At 46.5% G+C, this 23,509-nt stretch overlaps 1 protein-coding gene across 3 annotated transcripts in view; it reads right to left on the reverse strand.

Annotated features, from left to right (window-relative positions):
* The window catches only part of Txnrd3 (thioredoxin reductase 3), a 34,025-nt gene extending 15,188 nt beyond the window's left edge, over positions 1 to 18,837 (reverse strand). For 2 of the 3 annotated variants that reach the window (XM_035448780.1, XM_027428848.2), the window contains exons 1-7: positions 18,607 to 18,837; positions 12,369 to 12,429; positions 11,060 to 11,169; positions 8,983 to 9,087; positions 8,723 to 8,795; positions 6,924 to 7,043; positions 1,296 to 1,438 (exon numbers count right to left, since the gene is read on the reverse strand). In XM_035448780.1, the coding sequence (XP_035304671.1) occupies positions 1,296 to 1,438; positions 6,924 to 7,043; positions 8,723 to 8,795; positions 8,983 to 9,087; positions 11,060 to 11,169; positions 12,369 to 12,429; positions 18,607 to 18,765 (771 nt within the window). In that variant the 5' untranslated portion in view covers positions 18,766 to 18,837. The remainder of the gene's footprint in view (positions 1 to 1,295; positions 1,439 to 6,923; positions 7,044 to 8,722; positions 8,796 to 8,982; positions 9,088 to 11,059; positions 11,170 to 12,368; positions 12,430 to 18,606) is intronic. The other variant, XM_035448779.1, reaches the window with a different exon arrangement.
* Between the last annotated feature and the right edge of the window lie 4,672 nt (positions 18,838 to 23,509).

Consider the following 23,509-nt stretch of genomic DNA (forward strand, 5'->3'; position numbering starts at 1 on the left):
TCTGGGGCTGGGGTGGTACAAAGCCAGTTTAGGATGGCTTCACAGAAGGTCTGGAGACAAGAAGAGAACCAAGGAATTGCTTCTATCAGATTGGTGTGGAGTCTACATTGCATTCTCTTGTCTGATGACTGATGTAGGAGGCAGAACCATCCTGGGCAGGCTGTATTAGAACGCTAGTGAGCATGAGCCAGGGATCAAGCCAGTGAGCAGCTTTCTTCCGGGGTCCCCGCCTCTGCTCTGGCTCACACTCCTGCCCTGAATGACCTGGAAGTTTAAGATTGAAGGCAGCTGGAGCTAAAATGAAGGCCCTCATATACCATGCCACAGATTTTCAGCTAAGGAGCGCCAGCAAGAGTTACTGGTTATTTATCATTGTATGAATAATTCAAAGGACATTTCCAGGTAAGAAATTCCAATGCCAACTGTGGCGTTTACACCGTGGATGACACAACCAGCTGGAAGGCAACACCCAGAGTCAGTGGCTCCTTAAGACAGTTGTGAAGCAGACAAGTGAGAGCAGGGTCGGAGGGAAGCAGCTCTGAGCTTGAGCTGTGGGGTTGATGACATCCACAGAGGAGGCTGTGTGGGGAAGGGCAACTCGACCATCTGCCAGGTTTTAGACAGCTGAGAAACAAACTACCTTGTGCTGCTACAGAGTTTAGAGGGTTTGAAGGGGCAACTTCAAGTAGACCAACCATCACCCATCTCAGCTGGTCTAGCAACTGACTACAAAAGGACCTAAGATCTTGTCAAGATTATCTCATGCTGTGTTTGCAAAGAAAAGTACAAAACTATCCAGATGTCTAGGGTGACGCTAATCACACAGGGATCCACAGAGGGCAATGGCTGATGTCTTTCCTAACTCCAATTCAAAATGACCTCGCGTTCCTTACAGAGACCTGATGCTATACACACACCACATGCTTAGCCATGTGAAGCGGCCCCTATTGAATGCTGCGTACTGAAGGTCACATTTTCATTTTCCAAAAGCTCCCCACTGCTGAAATGCTTCATTTTAGTCTGTTGCACTTCAAGCTGTTTAAATATTTTGAATAACAATGAAATAAAAGGCAAACAATACCTTTAAATTAAGAGTTCTTTAAAACGCACATACTACAATTTATCTTGACATGTAATCAACAAGCAGTGGTGTGGAAAGCACATACGTGAGGCCACACATTGTGTGTGTGACACGCCAGCTGCAGTCCTTAATGTGCAACATGGAATTTTAATTTCAGCGCAAGGCCAAGTAGACAGTCACGGAAGACAATGAACCAAGCAAATCCAGACAGTACCTTTATTTTACTTGGCTCCACAAACTCCCCATAGGCATTGATGTAGGCCACGCCTTTCTCCCGAAGTTTCAGCCTGTAGCTCCAGTTCAAGGAGCTAATGTGGTTCTGGATCGCTTCTGTCATGGTCTCCCAGTTATGTTTCACTGGAAAATAGCCAGGGTGAAAGTACACAGTGAAGGTTTCGTTGCTTCTATTTCTTTCCTTTTTGAAACAGGGTGTTTCTCTGCAGCCCAGTCCGGCCTTGAACTCCTGGGATTATGTGTGCACCATCACACACAGGTAGATTATGTTTTACCATACATGAGCCACATCACTGGTTTGAAGACCTGTGCCTGCTACGCTTCCTTCCCCCTTTACATTGCAAAGTGTGAGAGAAGAGACAGAGTTCTGAGAAGAAAAAGGCAAAAAGCCCACAGAGAGGAGCACACCCCACATGGCAATGCCCACCATTCAAGGGGAGGGCCACTCGGTCAGGAAGCACCTCCCAGAAACCCTTCTTATGCCCTGGGACCTGCTTCCCTCATCCCACTGGGTTGAGACAGACATGGTCAGGTGTGGAGCATTGTACAGCACTGTTAATATGACAGTGTAAGAAGCTCACAATACAAGCCCTGCTTCTGATGTCCACTTTCCTATAGATAAACAAAGAGGTCGGGAGGTAAGTGATTTAATTCCCTCCTTGGCAGCTGTTAAGATGTTTCCTTGTGCCCTGGTTGCCTTAAACAAGAGGACAAACAGCCAGTGGGACTACTCTCATGCCACCACCCACTCTACAGAAATCCTGAACAAACTGAATAGCAATCACAGCTGCTTGCTCCAGCTCCTGAAGGTGCAGCCCCGTCCAGGGCTGACTCAAACACTTTGCACTGGAATTTCTGTTGTTGCAAGCCTTGGTGAACATTTTGACTGTGTAGCCACTTTCCCAGGCCAGAATGGGAGTTCTTCCTCTGGTGACCCAGCAGAGAGACTGTTGTGCTTGGTGCTAAAAGGAACAATAAGGTGACTATGACCTATGCAAACAGAAGCCTTCCTTTGCATGAAAGGGTTGTCTTTGTGGTGGCAGTGCCCCTCCTCTGGACATAAACACTGCTCCCCTGTGGTAGTATGAAAGAAAGTGGCCCCCAAAGGGATTGAAGCTATTAGGAGCTGTGGCTTTGTTAGAGTAGGTGTGGACTTGTTGGAGGGATTGTGTCACTGTGGAGGTGGGCTTTGAGGTCTCATATATGTTCAAGCCATGCCTAGTTTCTCAGTTCACTGCCTGTTGCCTTCGGATCAAGATATAAGTACTCGAGGCTGGAGAGATGGCTCAGAGGTTAAGAGCACTGGCTGCTCTTCCAGAGGACCTGAGTTCAATTCTCAGCAACCACATGGTGGTTCACAACCATCTGTGGCAAGATCTGGTGCCCTCTTCTGGTGTCCAACCATACATGCAGACAGAACAGTGTATATATAATAAATAAATAAAGATCTATTTTTTAAAAAAAGATATAAGCACTCTAAGCTCCTTCTCCAGCACCATGTCTGCCTGCATGCTGCCTTGCTTCCTGCCATGATGGTAATGGACTGAACCTCTGAACTGTACACAAGCCACCCTAATTATTTCCTTTATGAGAGTTGCCATGGTCATATGATGTCTCTTCACACCAGTAGAAACCCTAAGACATCCCCTCACACAATGAATCATCTGAAAACAAGCAAACAAACAAACAAACAAAACCCACTAAACTGTGCTGCATCCCCTAGGGTTGCAATATTAGGCCAAGTAAAATACTTATCCCAAGGTGTCATCCTTGCTTATTTTTAGTAGAGCAGGCTGAGCTGAAAACAGCAGCAGGGACAACAAACAGACTGTGGAGCAGCCACTGCCATAACAGCTGCAGCAGAGGTGGAGCTGTGGAGAGCAGCCAGAAGGCCAGGCAACAGAAAAAGGGGAGCCATGTTCCTAGTGAGGCCTTGGCAGCAAATGAGTAGGAGCTGCCCTGCATGGAACAGGCAACTAGAGGCCAAGGTTAGGGCTATGGAAACCACCAGAGCTCTTGACAAGGGGCAGAGGTGGCAATGACTCCTGAAGAGTCAGAGCTGCCCGTGGAGCTGTGAGCTGAGGCAGCCATAGCAAGCTGCCACACCCACCCTGCCTAGGGCTAAGGAATCCCCCACTTCCTAAACCACCAAGATACCCTCCCTGCTCCTGACGCAGCCCAAGAACTGTAACACTAGAGGGCGCCATCTGCTGCTGCTCTGTCCTTTGTGAATCCACACCCTGCTGAACACCAGGACCTCTATCTAGGTAGAGCCAGAGGAATCCAGCCAGCAGACAGTGATAGTAATCACAGTCCACTCACCTGGCCGGTCTTGCCGCTTCTACTCCCATTTGGCTCCCTGTGAAACGCTTTCATGTTAGTATCTCTGTTGTTTTCTCAGTGTTGGGGATGGAGCCTGGGGCCTCGTACACACTAGGCAAGTGCTCTGCCAGGTCCTTTCATTTCTTTATAATAAAGGAAACCTCAACTCAGAGTTGCCTTTTATCTCACACTATTGACCAGTTCTTTCTGGCATGAGGCTAGGATTTAACTGTTGGACCTTTCTCTACCCCACATCTTCTAGGTGGGACTATATCTTGTCTACAGGTATCGGATCTGGAGGTTCACACCCGCCTCTGTGTAGCTCCACAGTCATAAGACACAGGGCCTGCCTGTGCAGTCTGCTCGTAATTGGATGAAAGTCTAGAAAACAAACCGGTAACTTAGGGGTGGGGTTCCATCTCTCTCTTAGAAAGCCCCTCCCCAGCCCCCAGCACAGTCAGTGTGGACATCAGGCCTTTCCAGGGCACCATAAGGAGAGCTCTGTGGTTTTGCAGCCTGGAAAGGTCACTTTCGTTACTGCATACCCTCATGATGCAATGTTCTCCACAGTGGCACATTTTTGCCAACTCCAGCCCTAGAAGACCTTTCATTCCAACCCTCTGGGGAACTTTGACTCAGGGGTCCTGTCCATTCTCCTCACAAGCCAAGCGACCTTTACTATAAAATATGAGAGTCCCAAACCTGGTTGTGTATCAGCCTGCATATCCTGCGAATAACCAGATCCCCTGAGCTTCCCCCAGGAGAAACCTAGGGCCTGGCTGTGTTCCACCCAGTGTCTATTCATTCACTGTTAAATCAGATAAGAAAAATCGCCCTCCATTCAGAGAAAGCTCAGCTAGTCTCACAGGTTTATTTTTCAATATAAACTTTAAAATGATCACTTTTGAGCTTTGAAGGGGGAAAATAAAGTCTCGGGTGGTGCTGGGTCTGCATAGTCATGAGCTAATCTTGAGATATGGCCTCTTCACAATATTGAGACAACCCCTCTAATTCACAGTACTTTTTGGTGTGCACTAACAGTCTTCCCATGTACACGGTTAGCTTTGCTCCAAGGCATCTCATCATTTTTGTCATTTTTCACTATATTTTTAGCTTGTTATGGCTGGCAAGTAAAAAATGTGATTTTCACACTAACTGAACTAATTAATTCTAATATTGCTAAGCTCCATCTTTTATATGTTCTAGATATATCAGATCATAAAGTTAGACCTTTTCCCCCATTAGCCCTTTTCAAGCATATGTCCTTTCTTTCCTGTCCCTTTTCCCTGTGCAGTGGCCAGGGCACAGCCATGCAGCAGGGGGTAACTCTGGGGCACTGTGGACAAGCACTAGGCGACTCTGGGGTAGCAGAGCTGTGCACAGGGTGACCCTGGGACATGGAGGCCATGCACTAGGTGGCCCTGGGGCACTGTGGCTATGCGCTGGACAGCTCCAACTCATATTTAACACAGAATCAAGCTCTTCAGTAAATTTTTCCTTTCCAGTCTTCACCCTGAAAAGAAGTTTCTTATGTTAGCTTTGCTGACAGAGTTTTTAAAGCATGGTAGGTGTGAGATTTTCACAAATGCCTTCAGGTCACCATGTAGACCCTAGGGCTTGCCACTGTACTTCCCTGACCAGGATCCCTCTTGCTACCTACTGTGAGCCCTCAGGAGCTACACACATATTCCTTTAAGACACTCATGCTTGTCGCAGGCTCACCTCGAGAGGATGGACTTTTGTGATTTTGGATTCACTTCGTATTATAGTTACTTCAGTCTCAACTTTTCTTGAGTCTGAAACTATCGCAGCCTCTGCTTTCCTAGTCTTGTCAATCTATGTACATCGCCAGCCCCTACTTTATCTCCATATGCTGTGACTCTGCTTCAGAGCTCTCGCTCGGCTCTCTCTCCACACGACCCTTCCCCAGGGAGCTAACCTTCTAGGATGTTCTGCAGATGCTCTGTGTGGAATGTGAAGCAACATAAGGCTTCATGGAGGAGTGCTCTTAAATCAGAGATCCACGGGCAAGTAGAGAGGCGTGCTGCCATCTACAGCCCAGCAGGTCCTACAGTGATACTCTCCAGTGAGTCGCCTGGTGAAATGGGTCTAGTCTCAGCTAACACGCCCAGGTACTAACTGGGCCTGCCTGTGTCATCCCTCTCAGCGAGCCACAGCCCACACCCATTGTGCAACCTAATAGCTGTCTCTCTCCTCCACCTTACTGCTGGGTCTATGGTTGTCAGTTGCCTGTAATACTCTAGACAGGCACTGCCCTCATCTGCATCAAGGTATCTAGAGATAGCCGACTCATTCACGGTTTTTAAAACCTCCACAAGGTCTTCTGATGCAGCCACCATGAAGACCCCCACCTCTGTGTCTAGCTGGCCACCGCAGTCAATCACATCTCCATCACCAGCGTCCCTAAATCCACCTCCCACCCTCAGCCCATCTTTGCTCAGGTCTGTAGCATTTATTGCCTCCTCTCTCTCACCTCTTCCCCTTTCTAAGTTCCTTCATGCTTCAGGAGGAATCTGGACTCCAAGCTGCAGCCTCTCTCCTGCCTGAGCTTGACCCCCCTCTTACCTAACTGCTTAGCTCTCTAAGGTCACCTCTTCCACCATCTTCACTGTACCCACCCCCCATAGACCCTGTTTTCTCACACCTGCAGGCCTGGTCAACCTGCTTCTGGTCCTAAAGTCCTCCTCCTCTGTGACTTTCAAGATGCAGCTTGAATTGGGCATGGTAGTCCAGCTGCTCAAGAGGTAGAGGTAAGAGGATCACTTGAGGCCAGGAGTTCATATCCCACCTGGTGAACATAGTGAGCAAGACTTTGTCTCCAAAGAAAAAGGGAGAAGGGGTGGCTAATATAACAAAGCTTTTCTTGGTGCTCCTCTGATGCTGCAGGGTGCATCAGGTACCCCTCATGTGCTCTGCAGAGCTGCTGATGCTTCTGGGCAGGATCTGTTGCCATTACCTTGCATGGCAGAGCCTGGACAGTAAACGGGAAAGAGATTCAGCCAAGATGCTTAACACAGATTCACTACCACCACCACAACAAACTTTCATTCTTTCTTCACACTGGCAAAAATGAAAATGGCCATCACCGCCTTTCACCTTCTGCTGGACTTGCTCAAGTTTTGTCTCTAGGCCTAAGTCCCAGGGCAGCAGCTGGCGTTGTGGCCTCTGTAGCTGGTAAGCACAGTTGTCATGCTTACTGAGTGAATGTCAGAAGCAACCGCAGAGTCATGGATTCAGCCTGTTGGGGTTTTCCAGCCCCACTCACCCTGCTTGTTATACTCCCAGCCATATTTCCTTGAGTCCTGCAAGGCCTGACCCAGGAGGGCTGCTTGGTGCATCAGCTTCTTAGGAATACAGCCCACATTTACACAGGTGCCACCAAGGCCTGAAAAGAAAGTAACGTGTCAACATTACCCAAGTGCTTGTATGAGGTTTCTCACATCAATGTGGGGTTATTAAAACATGCAATTGGCAGTGGCAGAGACAACTTTCATCCTCCAAATGACGTACAAATGGTAAATTGGACCATCTAACTTGTAATTGGTGGAGAAGACCCAATAGTGGGTGAAAATACCGGTCTATATGAAGAGCTCTGGATCACTTGTGTTTGATACTCAAAGGACAAGAGCTGCCTTAGCCTTGGAATGACAGCTTCTAGCCTCTTCCTAACTCTCACTCCTCTGAGCCAACTGTCAGTCCTCAAAAACTGTCTGGTAGCATCTACTCTGAATGTGGCCTACACAAAATGGGCCAGGCCTGTGTACACCATGTGACTTACACAAAACAGGCCAGGACTGTGTACTCTTGTGACCTACACAAAATGGGCCAGGCCTGTACAACAAAATGGGCAGGACCCAAGTAAGGAATTCTCTCCAGCTACAATTTCTTCTAGTCTACAGACTAGTGGGATCTTTTTTGGATAGGAGAGGAGAAAAACAGGGAAGAAGCAAAAAGAGGGAAAAGGTCAAGGGTACACCCAGACCAGTCAAAGAACAAGCAAGGCACACTGATGCACCCTAGGAGTTCTAGGCTAAGGCCTTTGAATTAGCTTGAATTTCAAACAACATTTTTTTGTGTTGTTGCTTTTTCCCCCCATATTTTACCTATCCCAGTAAAATGTGGGAGGAACAAGAAAGCACTGTCAGGCAGAATCCCGTCCATTAGAGCAATTACAACACATTTGGGACAAAAGAGCAAGAAAAGTCAGAGCAGTACCAAAAGCTAACAATAGCAGTGGCCATGAGAAGAGGGCAAGGGGCCAAAGCGAGTGCCAGGACCTAGAGACAGTGGCATAAACCATGTGTGGCCTTCCAGATGATGAGCCATAACATGTCAGGGCCCTAGCTTCCATTTTCCTGTCCCCTGCTCCAGACTGGCAAAGCCCAACCTGAAACCACAAAACCAGAGACAAATGTCAGGCTTCTAGGCCAGAGCGGACCAGAGACAAAAGAATGCATTTGAAGCATAAATGAACATTCTGCACAACAGAGGTATATGGCTGGGACCATGTGTGCTTCTCATGCAACCCAAGGGAAAGGATGGGGGACAATGACAATAGCAGCCACTATACAGTCATCAAGTCCAGCTTTGAGACTAAGACAGAAACAGAAAGTGGGCAGGACAGAGCATATGCACCATGCCTGCAACAATGTGAAAATGCTGGTGCATGCATGCAAAATCCATGGCAGAAGTGTGGGTGCTGGGCCCAGGAACTGCCTTTCTCTTCATAAAGCTCAACTGTTTGCATTCATTTGTAGAGTCTGCACCATTGTACGGCTCACCCTCCTGAGACCAGGCAGGGTTACATGAGATTACAGGAAAGAAGCTGCCTGCAAAAGCATAGGACCAGGGCTGGAGGGATGGCTCAACAGTTAAGAGCACTGGCTGTTCTTCCAAAGGACCCAAGTTCAATTCCCAGCACCTACATGACAGTTCACAAGAGTCTGTAACTACAGTTCCAGGGATCCGACACCCTCACACAGACATACATGCAGGCAAAACACCAATATACATAATGTAAATACATTAATTAATTAAAGAGGACAAGCAAGAACTACAGCTTACCCCACGATGAACCCTGAGGCGAGGGGACCACAAAGTCCAGCACCATGACCTTCTTTCCAAATTTGGCAGCTTCCTACAAAAATAACCACATGGAAAGGTGTCTTGTCACCTTCTTATCCCCATTTTCTTCCCCCTTAAGTGAACAGTCTGGATTTGTCAGATACTCCTCCACCCCCAATCAAACCAGTTATTATAAAAGCCTAGACTGCAAGATTGCAGTTAACTTGGAGAAGTCATCAATAGTTCTCTCATGTTCACACCTTCGCACAGGAGAGTCCACCAGAGCCTCCGCCAATGACGATGAGATCATAATCGTTAGCCGAGTCTTCATGAAGGAGCTTCTGCAGTAAACCGCTCCGATGTGCCTACAGATTGCCAAAGGAGACAGAATAGCACACGACTCCATTTCCAACCAGCATGGATTCTTTGACTAAACATATCTGGAGCTGGAGAGACGGTTCATCTGTCAAGAGCACATACCGTTCTAGCAGAGAACCTGAATTCAGTTCCTAGGAACCACGATGGGAGGCAAGCAACTGCTGGAACCCGAAGTCCCAGGGAATCTGACATCTCTGCCCACTGCAGGCATCTGTGCACATGCTCACACACAAGCATACCCCCCCAACACACACGTTTAAATATATATATTTAAAAGATACCCAATGCTGAGTACTTTAGCTTAGTGGTGAATCACAAGGCCACACATTTGGTTCCTGGCACCAAAAAATAAAGAAGAAAAGCAAAGAAAGACCTCAGGAAAGATGGGTCAAAAATTTGTGTTGGGACTATAAATCTACCCAGATCTAAATAGAGTACAATTTATGCCAACAGTTATATATTTATGTCCACTGTGACCTAGACATCCTGATAGTTATCAGTGTCAAATGAGGCCACTTTCCACAGAAAAATGATCAAGTGTCACTTTTCAAGTCCTTGTTCCTCTGGGCTAGTCTTCAGTTGAAACCTTGCTTTTATGCACCAGCAGCTGTCTTCATGATCTCTCACAAACTGACCCTTCATTCCACAGTTGTGCTGAGCGACTTCCTTTATCACTCACATATCAGTGTTTCTTTCCCAATGGCCACAAGACAGGCTCTGGAGTCTCTTGCTCCTTTCACCCCCTTGGTGAGAAGCTGCTCATATGAGGTCAGGTAAGTGACTCAGCAAGCCGGTCTTCTTGCAAAGCCTGTTGCCTTGGAAGCAGCAGACTAGAGCTAGCCCTGCTCTGTACATCACCATCAGGACTCAAAGGTGCTCTGTGACCACTGGAAAATGGTACCATCTATGTGGCCACTGGGGAATGGTGCCGGAGATGGTTTTGAAAACATTCTAGAAAAAAAAAAAAAAAAACTATCCTGGCCTCCTTATTTAATGTGACTCAGAAAAATCCACCTCCTTGGATTCCAGATCATTCTCTTGCATCATCTTCAAGGTTAGGATGGATGATGTTAGATAGAGTGCTGAGCAGCTACAGCACTTAGCACCTGCACAGTGGTGGGACACTTCCAGGAGAATAGGGCTAATACGGCATAATCGTGTGGATCAGAGATTAACATTCAATGTGATGATCTTGCTAGTCAAAAATTACTCTTAACTAAAGTTTCAGATATGTACTTAATCATTGGTTACTAGTGCTTACATACCTACATAAGGGATTAAAACAGAACTGCATTGCAATAAAAATAACTATAGAACAAGGGCCTTATTTACTAAACGTTAAAGGGAGGCCAAGCCCAGGGCTTCTCACATGCTAGGCAGTCACTTTACTCCTGAGCCACATTTCATATACACACAGTTTTAATCTGTTACTGTCTACCAAAATAGCTCCTATGCATTACCTGCATTCTAAGAATCAAGAAATTAAAAGCCCTATGCTTTGCATCCAGTATTGGCAGCTCTGGCAAGAGTGCTAATTCCCTGGACAACAGTGTTTGTGTCCACCAATTCTTGTTGGGGAACAGACTGTTTCGCCCACTATCAGGAGGAAGAGACTTGTCCTGGTCCCATCGACCACCTGTCACTCTTCCTGGGGACATATGAACAGATCTCTCTTTACCTCAGATAGGGCACAACGAAGGTATGATTTTAAGTGTAGTTTAGTTTAAATGGGCTGCTGTGTGAACTTGCTGTCAGCTACACTACTGAAGAAGGGTCTGTCTTCATAGAAATTAACAGCTTATATATATCTAGGAAGGGATGGAGCCTCGTGAGCTGCTCTGGAGCCACTGGGAACCTCTCTTGGGCACCAGCCTCTGTGCTGTTCTGGTACTCCCCTCTGACACTGGTTAAATTACAATGGGAACAATGGCAAGGACCATGAGTGATGACGATCATTACCTGGAAAGTTCGGTCACATCCGCCCACGTGCACTTTATTCACAAAAATATTGGGCACCGTTTTCTGGTTACTAATTTCGGTCAGCACTTCCTGAACGTTGATCCCATCATCTAAAGAATAAAACAGCATCTGAAGACACTATAAAGGGTCCCCTAGCAGAGCTCAAATCTTTCAATGCTCACTGATCATTGCTTACAAGTTCATTTCCATGACAGGCCAGTGTGCTCCATGACTTTATGAAATAATGACTCAAGATGGGAAAGCAGCTTCACTTTCAGAGGACACCTTAAACCCAAAGGCCTACCTATGGATTCCTTTCAGGACAAAGCATCTGGGTTAGCTTTTGCATACGCAATAGCTTTGCCACAATCAAGGGACAAGTATCCTTTAAGAAACAAAACCCAAGTGAAACCTGTTATAACGAGCAAGAAAATGCTTCTTCCTATGATTAAGTTTAAAGGTTTTTTGATGGCAGAGCAGTGGTGGCACACGCCTTTGATCACAGCACTCGGGAGTCAGAGGCAGGAGGATCTCTGTGAGTTTGAGGCTATTCTGCTCTATAGAGCAAGTTCCAGGACAGGCTCCAAAGTTACACAAAGGATCCCTGTCTTGAAACAACAAACAAACAAAAAGGTTTTGTAAGTGTGGTCTGAAATTCACCCTCCTTCTTGGAAGATACAACTGGGCCATGATACTTAGGACTTGACACTTAGGGTAAGAAACGAGAGTACCTTGCTTCTTAAGGCAACTTGATGAAAAGCCTGTGCCATGAAGGCAAAGTTGAAAGTTTTGGGTTTTTTTTTTTTTTTTGGTTTTTGGTTTTTTGGGGGTTTTTTTGTTTTTTTGTTTTGTTTTGTTTTTTCTGGACATTATCACATCCCAAATTCCTGCAAAGAACAGTAAATGTGAAGTGTTCAGTGACTGTCATGGCCATAGATGACAAGATTCAAAACTAAGCTGAAAACTTAACATGTTCTTGCCCATGGGTAGCACAACCAGGAAATGGAATGGATTCCTTTCTATAAATGACAGTTTATTAAATCTATTTTGTAGAATGCTGGCAGGAAAGTATCCAATGCCTCAAGCACTTTAAAGTTAGAAGCCAACAGCTTCCCATGCCTTGCCCTCAAATATGGAAAATTTTTATCAAATTGTTTGTTATATGAAGGTTCATCTTCTATGTGGTTGAATATAAACAAAAAGAGCTCATTTGACAGGAAGACATGAAAGTAAATTGAGTTGAACAAAGTAAGTGGAACAGCCATGTTGGCTTTTCCTACAAATAGCAGCATTACTGACAACTACTCACCAACTTGATCAAGTTCCAGGATGTAATACTCCACTCCTAAGGATGAAAACAGTTCCTTAACCTGTAAGAGAAACCCTTGTGAGCTTCGTGCTCTCAAAAGGTTTAGCAGCTATGAAAGGTGCCATGTGACATATAGTGATAAGAGATGTCCAACACAGGTAATCTTTAGGGACATGAGTTTGGTCCACGGTGTTCTTATTTTCCTCTATACACTGACCTAGAGTAACCCAGTCTGCCACCTCCATTCTTTTACTCTTTGTCTCCTTCTAACTCCTAATGAACTTTTCTAACCAAATCTCTTTTCTGGCTCAGGACAGGCTCCTGGCATTCTTCCACGGGTGCCATGCCTCAATGCAAATCTTCAACCATATCGCTTCCTTTTTCTGTGCTTCCTCTCAACAGCCATTAAGTTCCTCTAACTAAATCAATCATCAAGCATTTAGGACGAATCAACCACGATCCCAAGTCCACAAGATGCAACAATGGACCAGACACACACTCTGCCTTCTAGGACAGAAATTGAGAGCATGATGATGGTTTTACTAAGACCTATTTACCAGTTGCCCATCAAAAGTCTGACTGAGAGACCACAGTGTGGGTATCTCCCAGAGCCTACAGTCATACAGACATCTTCTAGGTCACACTAACCTCCCCATCACCCATCCAGTGACAACAATCACCAAGTCTTAGTTCGCTGTGTTGAACTGCTCCACTCTCTAGTTCCCAACAGTAACTCTATCTCAAGTGTTCCTGCTGCCACCAGCTTTGTCTCCTCCTGTTCACCCAACGGCAGCCACTGGTCTTTTCATAGCCATTTTGTGACACCATCCTTCAACACCCTCCACCCTTGAGATAAAACCAGGAGGCCCCCAAGCCCTAAGCAGACCTGATGACACATCTGTCATCACGGAAATTATCTAAGAGTAACCCTTTCACATCTTGAAGCTCTCCTAAGAGCATTCGGCAAATGAACATGTATTCCAGAAAAATTTTTCCTAAAGAAAAGCAGAGTCTATGGTCCTGTAGCCTGGTCCTGCCCCTTTTTCCTCTCCTGGCAGGAACTCTATTTCCAAAATAGTATCTCCTCAAATGGCAGGTCGCCAGCATCTCTCAGCTCCTGAGTCACAGACGCTTCAAGACAGGGGCTCCCTTCCTCCACTCAACCCTATTTGAGGTCAAACCCTCTACATAGATGGCTGGTAGAAAATCCTCGGTCCAGATCATGCTCCCTGTGTAAGGTCAAGTCCTAGGAAGAGAAGAGTAAGCCAGGAAGAGTAGATGCTGCAGGCCCATTAGGAAACCTACTCATGAAGCCAGGTGTCACCCATGGAAAATTAGGTCACTGTCCCCACCTTCAGCTCAAGAACATCAAGTGGGGCTTTTGCAAGGGGAAGAGGCAGGCCACACCAGCAGAGAGCTCCTGGATGACTTCTTTTGAAACAGACTGTGGGGAAGCTCCTGGTTCAAAGGCAACGGAGTTGGACTACCAGGCAAGAAATAAGAGGACTCAATAGCCACTTGAGGGACAAGCTAATCTGCTGGTGAATGAGGGCCACCACCATGGAAAAATTCAACTAGAGACATCTGTAACATGGGTGTGTTCACTTATGTTCATTGCAGCATCACTCACAACAGCCAAAAGCAAGGCAAGTATCAACGGGTGCCTGTATTGATAGGGAAGGCGCACACGCACACACACAATGGTTTATTATTTACCCTGAAGAACAAGGAAAATTCCAGATCACGCTACAAGATGGACTAACCTTGAGGACATTACACTAAGCAAAACAAGCCGAATGCTGAATGATGTCACTTATATATGTAGCACCTGGAGTGATCAAACTCACTTTTTGGTGAGGTGCTGAAGACTGGGATGCTGGAAACATTAGTTACTGTGTTGGTGGGTTTAGAATTTCAGATTGAAAAGTTCTGGAGAGAGACTGTGGCAATTACAGCCAACAGTGAGACTCTGTCTGATTAGTTCTGGAGAGGGACAGTGGTGGTGACAGCCAACAATGTGACTCTGTCCAGTTTCTGAGTCCCTGCATGTGGTTCCAGGGACTTGAACCTGTCTGAAGGTGGCAAGGGAATAAAGAAAAGACAAATGCATAGATACACAAAAAAATGGTGGTCTGATACCTTGGATGGCGAAACCTCAGCATCCCCTCACCCAGCCAAGCATTGGATCATATAGAATTGAAGTGGGGGAATGGCGGGCAGGGTTATTGCAAACGGGTGAACCAAGGAGACAGGGATTCTGGTAGACAGGTGAACCAAGGAAGTAAGTGTAAGTGACATTAGTAGGAACAGTCTCTGTAGGGGAGCAGTCCTCAAGGCTGCAAGTACCCAGGGAAGTAGTAAACAGAAGCTACGATGGACTTTTTATGTACACACTACTTACTTTAGCACTCAGACCAGGAGCAAGGGCTTTGTCATTTCTCTAAGCATAGCCTGAGGAAGGTTTTGCCATTTTCCCATAGGTTTGAAACTTTGGAGTCGGTGCCAACAGTAAATATTCACTCAGGACTTCACTCACTCAGGACTTCCTCCACTCCCCACACCCAATGTCACTGACCTCTACTCTATTGATGCATCAAATGTGTTTTTTGTTTTTGTTTTTTTTTTTAAATCCAGGTATTTTGCCATGGTTTGCTTGGGTTATCTTGCCTGTGAGTCCATCTGTCTCCATAGCTTACTGAGGTTCGTGTGACAGCCAGGTCACTCCTTTCAGCTCTGGGCTAACATTTCTTTACCATAATTTTAAATTCACACTTATCAGTAAAACATCTGGAGACACTTAAACCTTCAAAATAAATTCCAGCCATTTTCTGGGAGCTCCCATCCCAGTTTCCTTTCTTACTCCTTGTATTCAGACACATTTCCTTCCTTCCTTTTGTCCTCTCCTTGACACAAAGTCCTATGTCAAGTGCCTTCCCTTACAGGCAGACCTCTTCTTTACCCCAGAGGACAAGCCCACCTGTCCTTTTCTTAGCCTGTCCAGATCATCTGAAGTAGCTACTGTCTGCCTGCCTCATTGCCACAGCCCTGATCTATCACAAGCTCTTCTTGCTGCACTTGAGAGCTGGCTAGCTGACTGCTCAGCTACCCCAAGTTCCTGGGGAGGAGGGCAGAACCATGTTCACATCTCTACAATGCTAAATACCCAATAACTAACACTTGTTAAATGGCATTACCACTTCAACAAAGGAACAAATCTTTCTTCTTGATTGCTGTAGGGACCAAATGTGGAAACTACAATGGATCGTGAGTCACACATTTAATAAGCTCATAAACAAACCATCCCAAAATCAGCCAGTGAATGGTCACCAAAAAATAGGCTTCCAGGATGTATATGTCCTAGAAAAAAAACCACCCAGGAACTCACTGGAAGACCTACCATCCAAACAGAAGCAGGGAAGGCTGGACAGTTCAAGGCCAGTTTGGACTGTTAAAAAACCCTGCATCAAGAAGTGTCTTGCTCTCCACTAAATACCAAAATACCAACACACACACACACACACACACACACACACACCAAGAAAGAGACCGGCACATATTAAGATCGGATTGATGGAAAGGATGGACTCCTCAGTGTGGAAAAACAGGAGCAGCAGCTGAGCTCATAAAGAAACAGAACAAAAGTGGATTTCACCAACACTAACTCCCAGTGGATTAAAGAGAACAAGTATGGAAATCATACTACAAAACTTGCAGGAGCCAAACAGGAGAATATGTTTATAAGTCCTAAATAAGACTTGAAAATCACACACCATGAAGGGGGAGTGAAATGGGGACAGGTCTCATTGTGTAAAACTCATAAACCTCAATTACCAAAAGATTCAATAAAGAGAATCAGGGAGATCTTCCAACATATAACCAAAGGATTAGTATTTATATTATACAAAGAAAACCTATAAATTAGCCCAACAAAAGAAAAACAAGAATAAAATAGTCTTAATAGTTCACAGGAGAAAACTCAATGAAGCCATAAACATATGGACTTCATTAGGGAAATGAAAAATTCAAGCCACAAAGAAAGGGCATTATCTACCAGAACTACAAAAGTGAAAAACAGCAGCTGTCAGCAAAGCTGTAGAGCAAGAGCTGTGACACACTCACTAGCACACGCCAAATTGTGTAAGCACTTGAAAACTCCCTGACACTGTGATTGATTCTATCAATCAGCTGAAAGACACCATCGCTTCTGGGTTTTTCAGCTAGAATCAAGTGTGGCTCAAAAGCACACTTGGTAAGGCAGTCAGGTGTGTGCTTCCAGAGGTATCAAAGGATAGACATCTAGCCATATTGTTTTTAAGATCAAAATATTGAGCCAGTCGCTGGGCATTTGTGGCGCACACCTTTAATCCCAGCACTCGGGAGGCAGAGGCAGGCGGATCTCTGTGAGTTCGATGCCAGCCTGGTCTACAGAGTGAGTTCCAGGACAACCTCCATAGCAACACAGAGAAAACCTGTCTCGAAAAACCAAAATATTGAGCCAGTTGTGGTGGCTCATGTTTGCAATCCCAGTGCTTGAGAGACTGAGGCAGGAGAATTACCACAAGTTCAATGCTAGCCAAGGGAACATCCTACCAGTGGGAAGCAATGAGGCAGAGCTACAGGTCCTAACAAGTATGAGCCTCTAAGCAAAACTGCTGAGGGAACAACTGTAAAACAATATGTGATTTTACTTACATAAGGGCCCGTGTAGGCCAAAAGGAACAGAGTGCTGTTAGTGATGTGTATGCATCTAGTGACTCAGAGAAGCATAAGGAATGTGGTTACCCTGTGGGGAGGGAGGGAACATCCAGGAGTCTCCATGCTGCTAGTGTCATTTTATTGTTTTTTTTTTAAATGAATGCATCTTTATATGTGTGTGTACGTATACACTTGCAGTTGTGGAGGCCAGAGGACAACCTCAGGTGCCATTCCCAGGAAGATGGTCTGTCTGTCCAGTTTCTTTGCAATAAAGTCTCTTATTGGCCTGAAACATACAGGTTAGGTAGTCTGGACTTACTGTCTCTGACTTCCAGGAACTGGGATAAAGTGCATTCCACTATACACATCATTTTTATGAATTCTGGGGATCGAATCTGGGTCCTAGAGCTGGCAATATTTGTTGTTTCTTGTGATGGGGACTTTTATAGTAGCCCAGGCTGGCCTAGAATGCCTGATCCTCCTGCCTCAACATCTTTTCCCCCCTTTTAAACAGTGTTAGAAATGGAACCCAGGGCCTTCCTTGCTGCCACTAAGTCATATATCAGGCTCTTAACTTTCAGATAATGTTAAGTAAACATCAAAATATTGAACATTCCCATTTTTCATCTTCCTGCCAGAGGTTTATTTCTAAGACGATGATTTTTTTGAATTAATAATATGGTAACAATGCTGAATGTCCACCTAGCCCCAAATTAGGAGTGTTCAACAGAGCTTAAACTAGCCACGACTTGAAAACTCCTCTACCTTCACCTTAGAAGTGGAAGTCAAGGCCCCACCTCGTTCTGAAACCTGGTCAAGGAGTCAAACACGCTAATTAACAAGCGGGATCTGGATCTAACTTCAATCAACCTTGCCATCCCTCGTTCTTCCCTTTTAGTAGGACAATGTCAAACGTTGGGTGTTGGTTTTTTTTTTTTAACTTTGATAAACTTAAGCCCATATCAGGTTGGAAGGCAAGCGTTTCACTAGGTGTCTGCCTCCTGGGACCCGGTGGCTTGTCGGAACAGGTAAGCAACTATGCTCAGAAACAAGAATTCAACCCCACAACACGCCTAGGCGAAGCCACTGAAAGGGCTACTCCGCCCACCCTCCGAGGCTATCAGCTCGGGACCACCCGCCCACTAAGCTCCACCCACACCCCCATCCACTAGGCCCCGCCCATTGAGCTCCACTTAGACCCTCCCCATTAGCTCCACCCACCAGGTCCCCCATTACGGTTCCGCCCATCAGCCGCCAACCAGGGAGCTCCATATTCGCCCCGCCCACTAAGAGTGCTCAGCCCCGCCCGCCCCGCCCACCAGGCGCCAATCGGAGAATTCCACCTTCGCCCCGCCCACTGAGCTCGTGCGGAGACCCTCAAGGCCCCGACTCACTGAACTCGCCCAGCCCCTTCACCCACGCTCCTCCCTTCCTTCCCACCACGTCCAATCGTCTACATCCACTTCGCTCCTCCCACCAGGAGTTGCTTAGACCCTGCCCATCAAGCCCCGCCCCTAGCTCCGCTCCGGCCGGCCCCGCCTACCTTCGCGCTGTGTGGACAGTAGCTCTTGCTGAAGATCATCACCCGGTTGCCCTCGATGAGGTCCTTCAGGCGGCGCCGCAGTTCCTCGCGGGCTTCGGAGGACAGGCGGCTGGTCCCAGGGGACGACAGACGGGCGCGACGGCCGGGTGGCGAGGACATTAGTCCGCCGCGGACCGTGCCCAGGCGGCGGTTGGGGACCACTGCCACCTTCCCCTTGACGGGCGTAGTGTGCGCCCGGGAGGCGGCGGCGGCGGCGGCGGCGGCGGCGGCGGCGGTGGCGACGGTGACTGCTCCAGGGTTTCGATGTCACTCCCGGCAGGGCCGAGCTTGCTCAGGAACCGGGACGCGGGCGGTCGCCTGGAGGACGATGCGGACAACGCCACCGAGAACTTGAGAACGCTGCGCACCGGCCACCGGCGCACTGGACAGCAGCGGGGCCTCGCTCCCGCCCTCGAGACCACACCTACCGAGAGTGCCCGCCTATTGAGCGGCCACGCCCCCGGGCAGTTTCGCCCCACCTCCAAAGCCTTCCCAAGGCTAAGCTACGCCCCTTAGCACAGCCGCGTGTGCAAGTGAACTAACTAGGCCATCTACTGCTCAGGAGTGTGGCCGAGGAGCAGTCACTTGCCATTTTTCAATGGTGCAGTATCGAGCTTGTATGCTCTGCTGTTCTTGAAATTATTGTTTTCATTGTCATTTTACTACGGCTACTGCCACCCAGAAGCATCTCTGCAGTACCTTCTGCTCCTGATTCTCCACCAGTCTCAAAATAGTTACTTTTCAGGAAGGATAGATGTCTACATTTTATATTGGGAATCGTGAATAAAACCATATCTAGGAAATACAGATTTTTTTTAAGTTTTCATTACCGAAACTGAATAAAACATCACTTTCCATTGCAATTCAGTTTTAATATGAGGTTCCTAGGTCACTACAATCCCTGAAACACCATCCCTGTGACATACTGTGCTGGGGTTTTTGTTTGGTTTGTTTGTTTGTTTTGTCAACTTGGCACAAACTAGGATCACCTGTAAAGAGAGAAACTCAATTGAGAAAATGCCTCCTTCTAATTGGCCTGTAGGCAAGCCTGTGGAGCAGTTTCTTGACTAGTGATTAATGTGGCAGCACCCAGACCACTGTGGAGGGGTGCTACCCTTGGGCAGGCGGTCCTACGTTGTAAGAAAGCAGGCTGAGCAAGCCATCAAGATGAAGCCAGTAAGCAGCATTCCTCCATAGTTCAGCCTCTTTTACCACAGCAACAGCACGTAACTATAGTACATAGTATTCTGGAGCCACCCCCAACAAATGAACCCCTAACCACCCTTGTCCAGACAAATCCTGTGGGCAATATTTGGAAAGAAGGCCAGAGGGCTAACAGGCTTGCTCCCAGTCAAATAAGGACACACGGTGTGCAAACATTTTTATCACCTGAGCCCGCTCTTCCGGCTCAAGTTACAAAGTTCTTACTGAAGTTCAACTGCCTGAAAACGTAAACAAAAACATCGAATCTAATTGGCGGCCATGGTTAGTCTTAGCACCTGTGATCTAGAGAGAATTTGAGAAACTCCACAGAGGATTTGAGAAAATGCTCAGCAAACCGCAGCTGCTTACCCTGTCTGTAGGTGCAGGCTCAACTAGGCCTGTTTCAAACATTTGTACCAGCCTTGCTGTCCCGGCCTCTGAAGCCTGGAAGGCCCTGCCAAAGCTCAAAATTTTTTCCCTTGTGATCCCTTTTAACCTAAACGACTTCACATGATCTCAAATGTGTATGTACATTAGATACACAAATTGAACATCTACTGGTAATAAGTCATAATTTTATTTTTAGGAAATCTTATGTACCCACATAATCTCTCCATTTATTAAAGATGAGAGCAAATTTGCATTCTAAATTGAGATTGGTGGGCTTGTTTATTTTTACATACAGCAAATCTTGGCTGAAAATTTGATACCAAGGAAGGTAGAACAATATCAGTGTTTTTCATAATTAATCAATTTTTTAATTTCATAATTGTCAATGCTGAGAATATTGCTTTGCATAAATACAAAGAATGTTTAGAGTTATCTCAGAAATGGTTGGAAATTCTGCCCTAATCCCAAGCCAACATTAACAATTTTTTTTTATGAAACTCAAGTATGCAGCTCAAATAGCAATTTTTGAAATCAAACATTCTAACACAATACAAATCTAAATATATACTAATTTATTCCTTGCATGCTGAGGAATGCTGGGAGGAAAATATTAAACGTCTTTGTTTTCTGTAATTAAATCATTCATTTTTATTTCACAAGCTCCATACTTTTTATTCAGCCCCATTTTTGGTCACAACCCACAGCTTAAGTACCTGGGATCCGTTTGGTTTGAACTTGTTACAGGCCTTGTGCACGCTGTCACCGTCTCTGTGAGTTCATACGTGTATCAGGCTTGTGCCTGGAAGATGTTGTCTCCTTGGAGTCATCTGTCACCCTTGGCTCTTGCAACCTTTCTGCCTTCTCTTCGGCCCAGAGCCCTAAAAGGAGTTTCATAAAGACATCCCATTTAGACCTGAGTGCTCTCACTCTCTGCACATTGGGAGACACCCTCCTAGGCTGCCTCCCCTGGTGTTGCAGCACCAGACTCCCCCAGAGTGGCCTCTCCTTGCCTATTTTTGGTAGTGTGGACTGAGAGGTAACATGTAGAAAGAAGCAGCAAGGGCTGTGGTAGCAAGGGCTGGGCAGTCTGCAGGCTGAACCAGGAGAGGGTGGGGAAGGGAGAAGGGCAGCTGTATTCCTTTTTTTTTTTTTTTGGTTTTTCGAGACGGTTTCTCTGTGTAGCTTTGGAGCCTATCCTGGCACTTGCTCTGGAGATCAGGCTGGCCTCAAACTCACAGAGATCCGCCTGCCTCTGCCTCCTAAGTGCTGGGATTAAAGGCGTGCGCCACCAACGCCCGGCTTCATTACTTTCTTTGTCACTGGGACAAAATGCCTAACAGAAGCATTTTAGGGGAAGAAGATTTTATTTTAGCTCTCAGATTCATGGCAGGAAAGTTGTGGTAGCTTTCAGGTGGCTGGAGCAGCACGTGACTTGCTCACATCTCAGCCAACCAAGACACAGAGAGACTCCAGATGGAACTGAGGTCAGCTTGTAGCCACAAGCTCTATCCCCATAGCCCTGTGTCAGCCAGCTATGCAACATGTCCCTAGACAGTGCCAAGAGCTGGGGACCAGATGTTCAAATCCATAAGCTTCTGGGGACATTTCTGGGGACACTGAAGGATAGAAGGCAGTTCGAGCTCGAAACATAAACTGCAGCCCCAGTCACCAGAAGCGTTCTAGAGAACTACAGGGCCAAGGGTGTCAGTTTCCATACTGGGCTATCACAGTGGCCAGTGTTAAAGACTGGGAAGACTCAGCTGCCTTCCAGACAGACACCAGAGCTGTAACAGAGGCCTCTGCCAAAGGCTCTGACACCACCACGGGAGGCCACACAAGATCTGGGTCCTTGTAATGCTAAGGGTCCCAGTATTGGTGGCCTGCAGGAGGAATGTAACACTAGGGGGCACCACGCGCTGCTGCGTTCACCTGCCTATCAGCCACCAGTTTCTGCTACAGGGCATGGGGAGAGCTTCTCCTTGCTTATTTATGATGTCTGTCTGCACAGAGTGTAAGGCAGGCTGTTGATGGTATTGCTCCAATTACTTTTGTTGTTGTTTTTGGTTTTCTGATGGTTTTTGTTGTTGTTGTTTTTGTTTGTTTCATTTGTTTTTTGTTTTTTTGTTCTGAGATGAGCTCTTATCTAGCTGTGATGGTAATATTCGCTGCCAGCTTGACCATATCTGGGATCAACCAACACTCAAGCTTCTGGGCCCTCTGTGAGGGATTTTTGTCATCATAGTATTTGAAGTAGGAAGATCCACACTAAATCTGGGCCACACCTTCTGGTGGCCTCCCAGATCAAAGGACACAGAAAAAGGAACATTTGCTTTTTACCTGCTTGCCCTCACTCTCACAGGCGAATCCATCTGCCCTGCTGCTGAAGCATTCCTTTGCCAGCGTTAGAACTAACTTCTTTGAAATTCACAGGTAGACTAAAGATAACCAGCTCTTTAGGAATCCTCTAGGACTCCACGCCTGACTGGGACTTCTGAGACATCCAGCATCATGGACTGAACAGCTAAAAAGATTATTGTTCTTTGTATCAAGAGATATCCACTGTTGACAGCTATTCAAACCACAGCCAGTTAACCACCCTAATACATCCCCATCCAATATATCATTAATCTGTCTGTCTGTCTGTCTGTCTGTCTGTCTGTCTGTCTGTCTGTCTTCATTCCATCAGTTCTGTTCCTCCAGAGAACCAGAGAGCTAATACAGCAGCCTAGGCTGGACTTAAAATTACTAGGCAGCCAAGAATGAGTCTGACCTCCAGATCCTCCTGTTTCCACCTCCCAAGTGCTGGACTACAGTGCTCCACCATGTTGGCTTAATGGTTTGCTCTTTACTGTCTGCTTCGGCCGCTTTACCATGTGGGTTCCACGAGGGAAGGGCTTTGTCATCTTTGGGCTCACAGCTCTAGCCCTGAGTCTAGCACAGTGCTTGACTCAGGAAAGCTGCGAAGTTTCCTGAGTGATTTACCCACCTCCTAAGTCAGCACTGTGTACAGTACTGAAACTGGGTGACTTCGCTTCTGCTCCTGCCAGAGTCCAAGTCCAGCAGGATTCAGGTCCCAAATAGGAGGTATGGAGTCAGTGAAGGCAAGGAGGAGAGTGACACTATCGCAAGGGCTGCCATTTTATACATTTTCATCCTTCAAGGCCTGCACAAAATTTCCCAAAGGAAAAGGCATGGGTGAACTCCCACAACACGGAGTCAGATTCATTTAAAATGAAGGTGCTAGAGAATTATGATCCACAAAGACAAAATG

The sequence above is a fragment of the Cricetulus griseus genome, chromosome 8, assembly GCF_003668045.3.
Source record: "Cricetulus griseus strain 17A/GY chromosome 8, alternate assembly CriGri-PICRH-1.0, whole genome shotgun sequence".
NCBI lineage: Eukaryota > Metazoa > Chordata > Mammalia > Rodentia > Cricetidae > Cricetulus > Cricetulus griseus.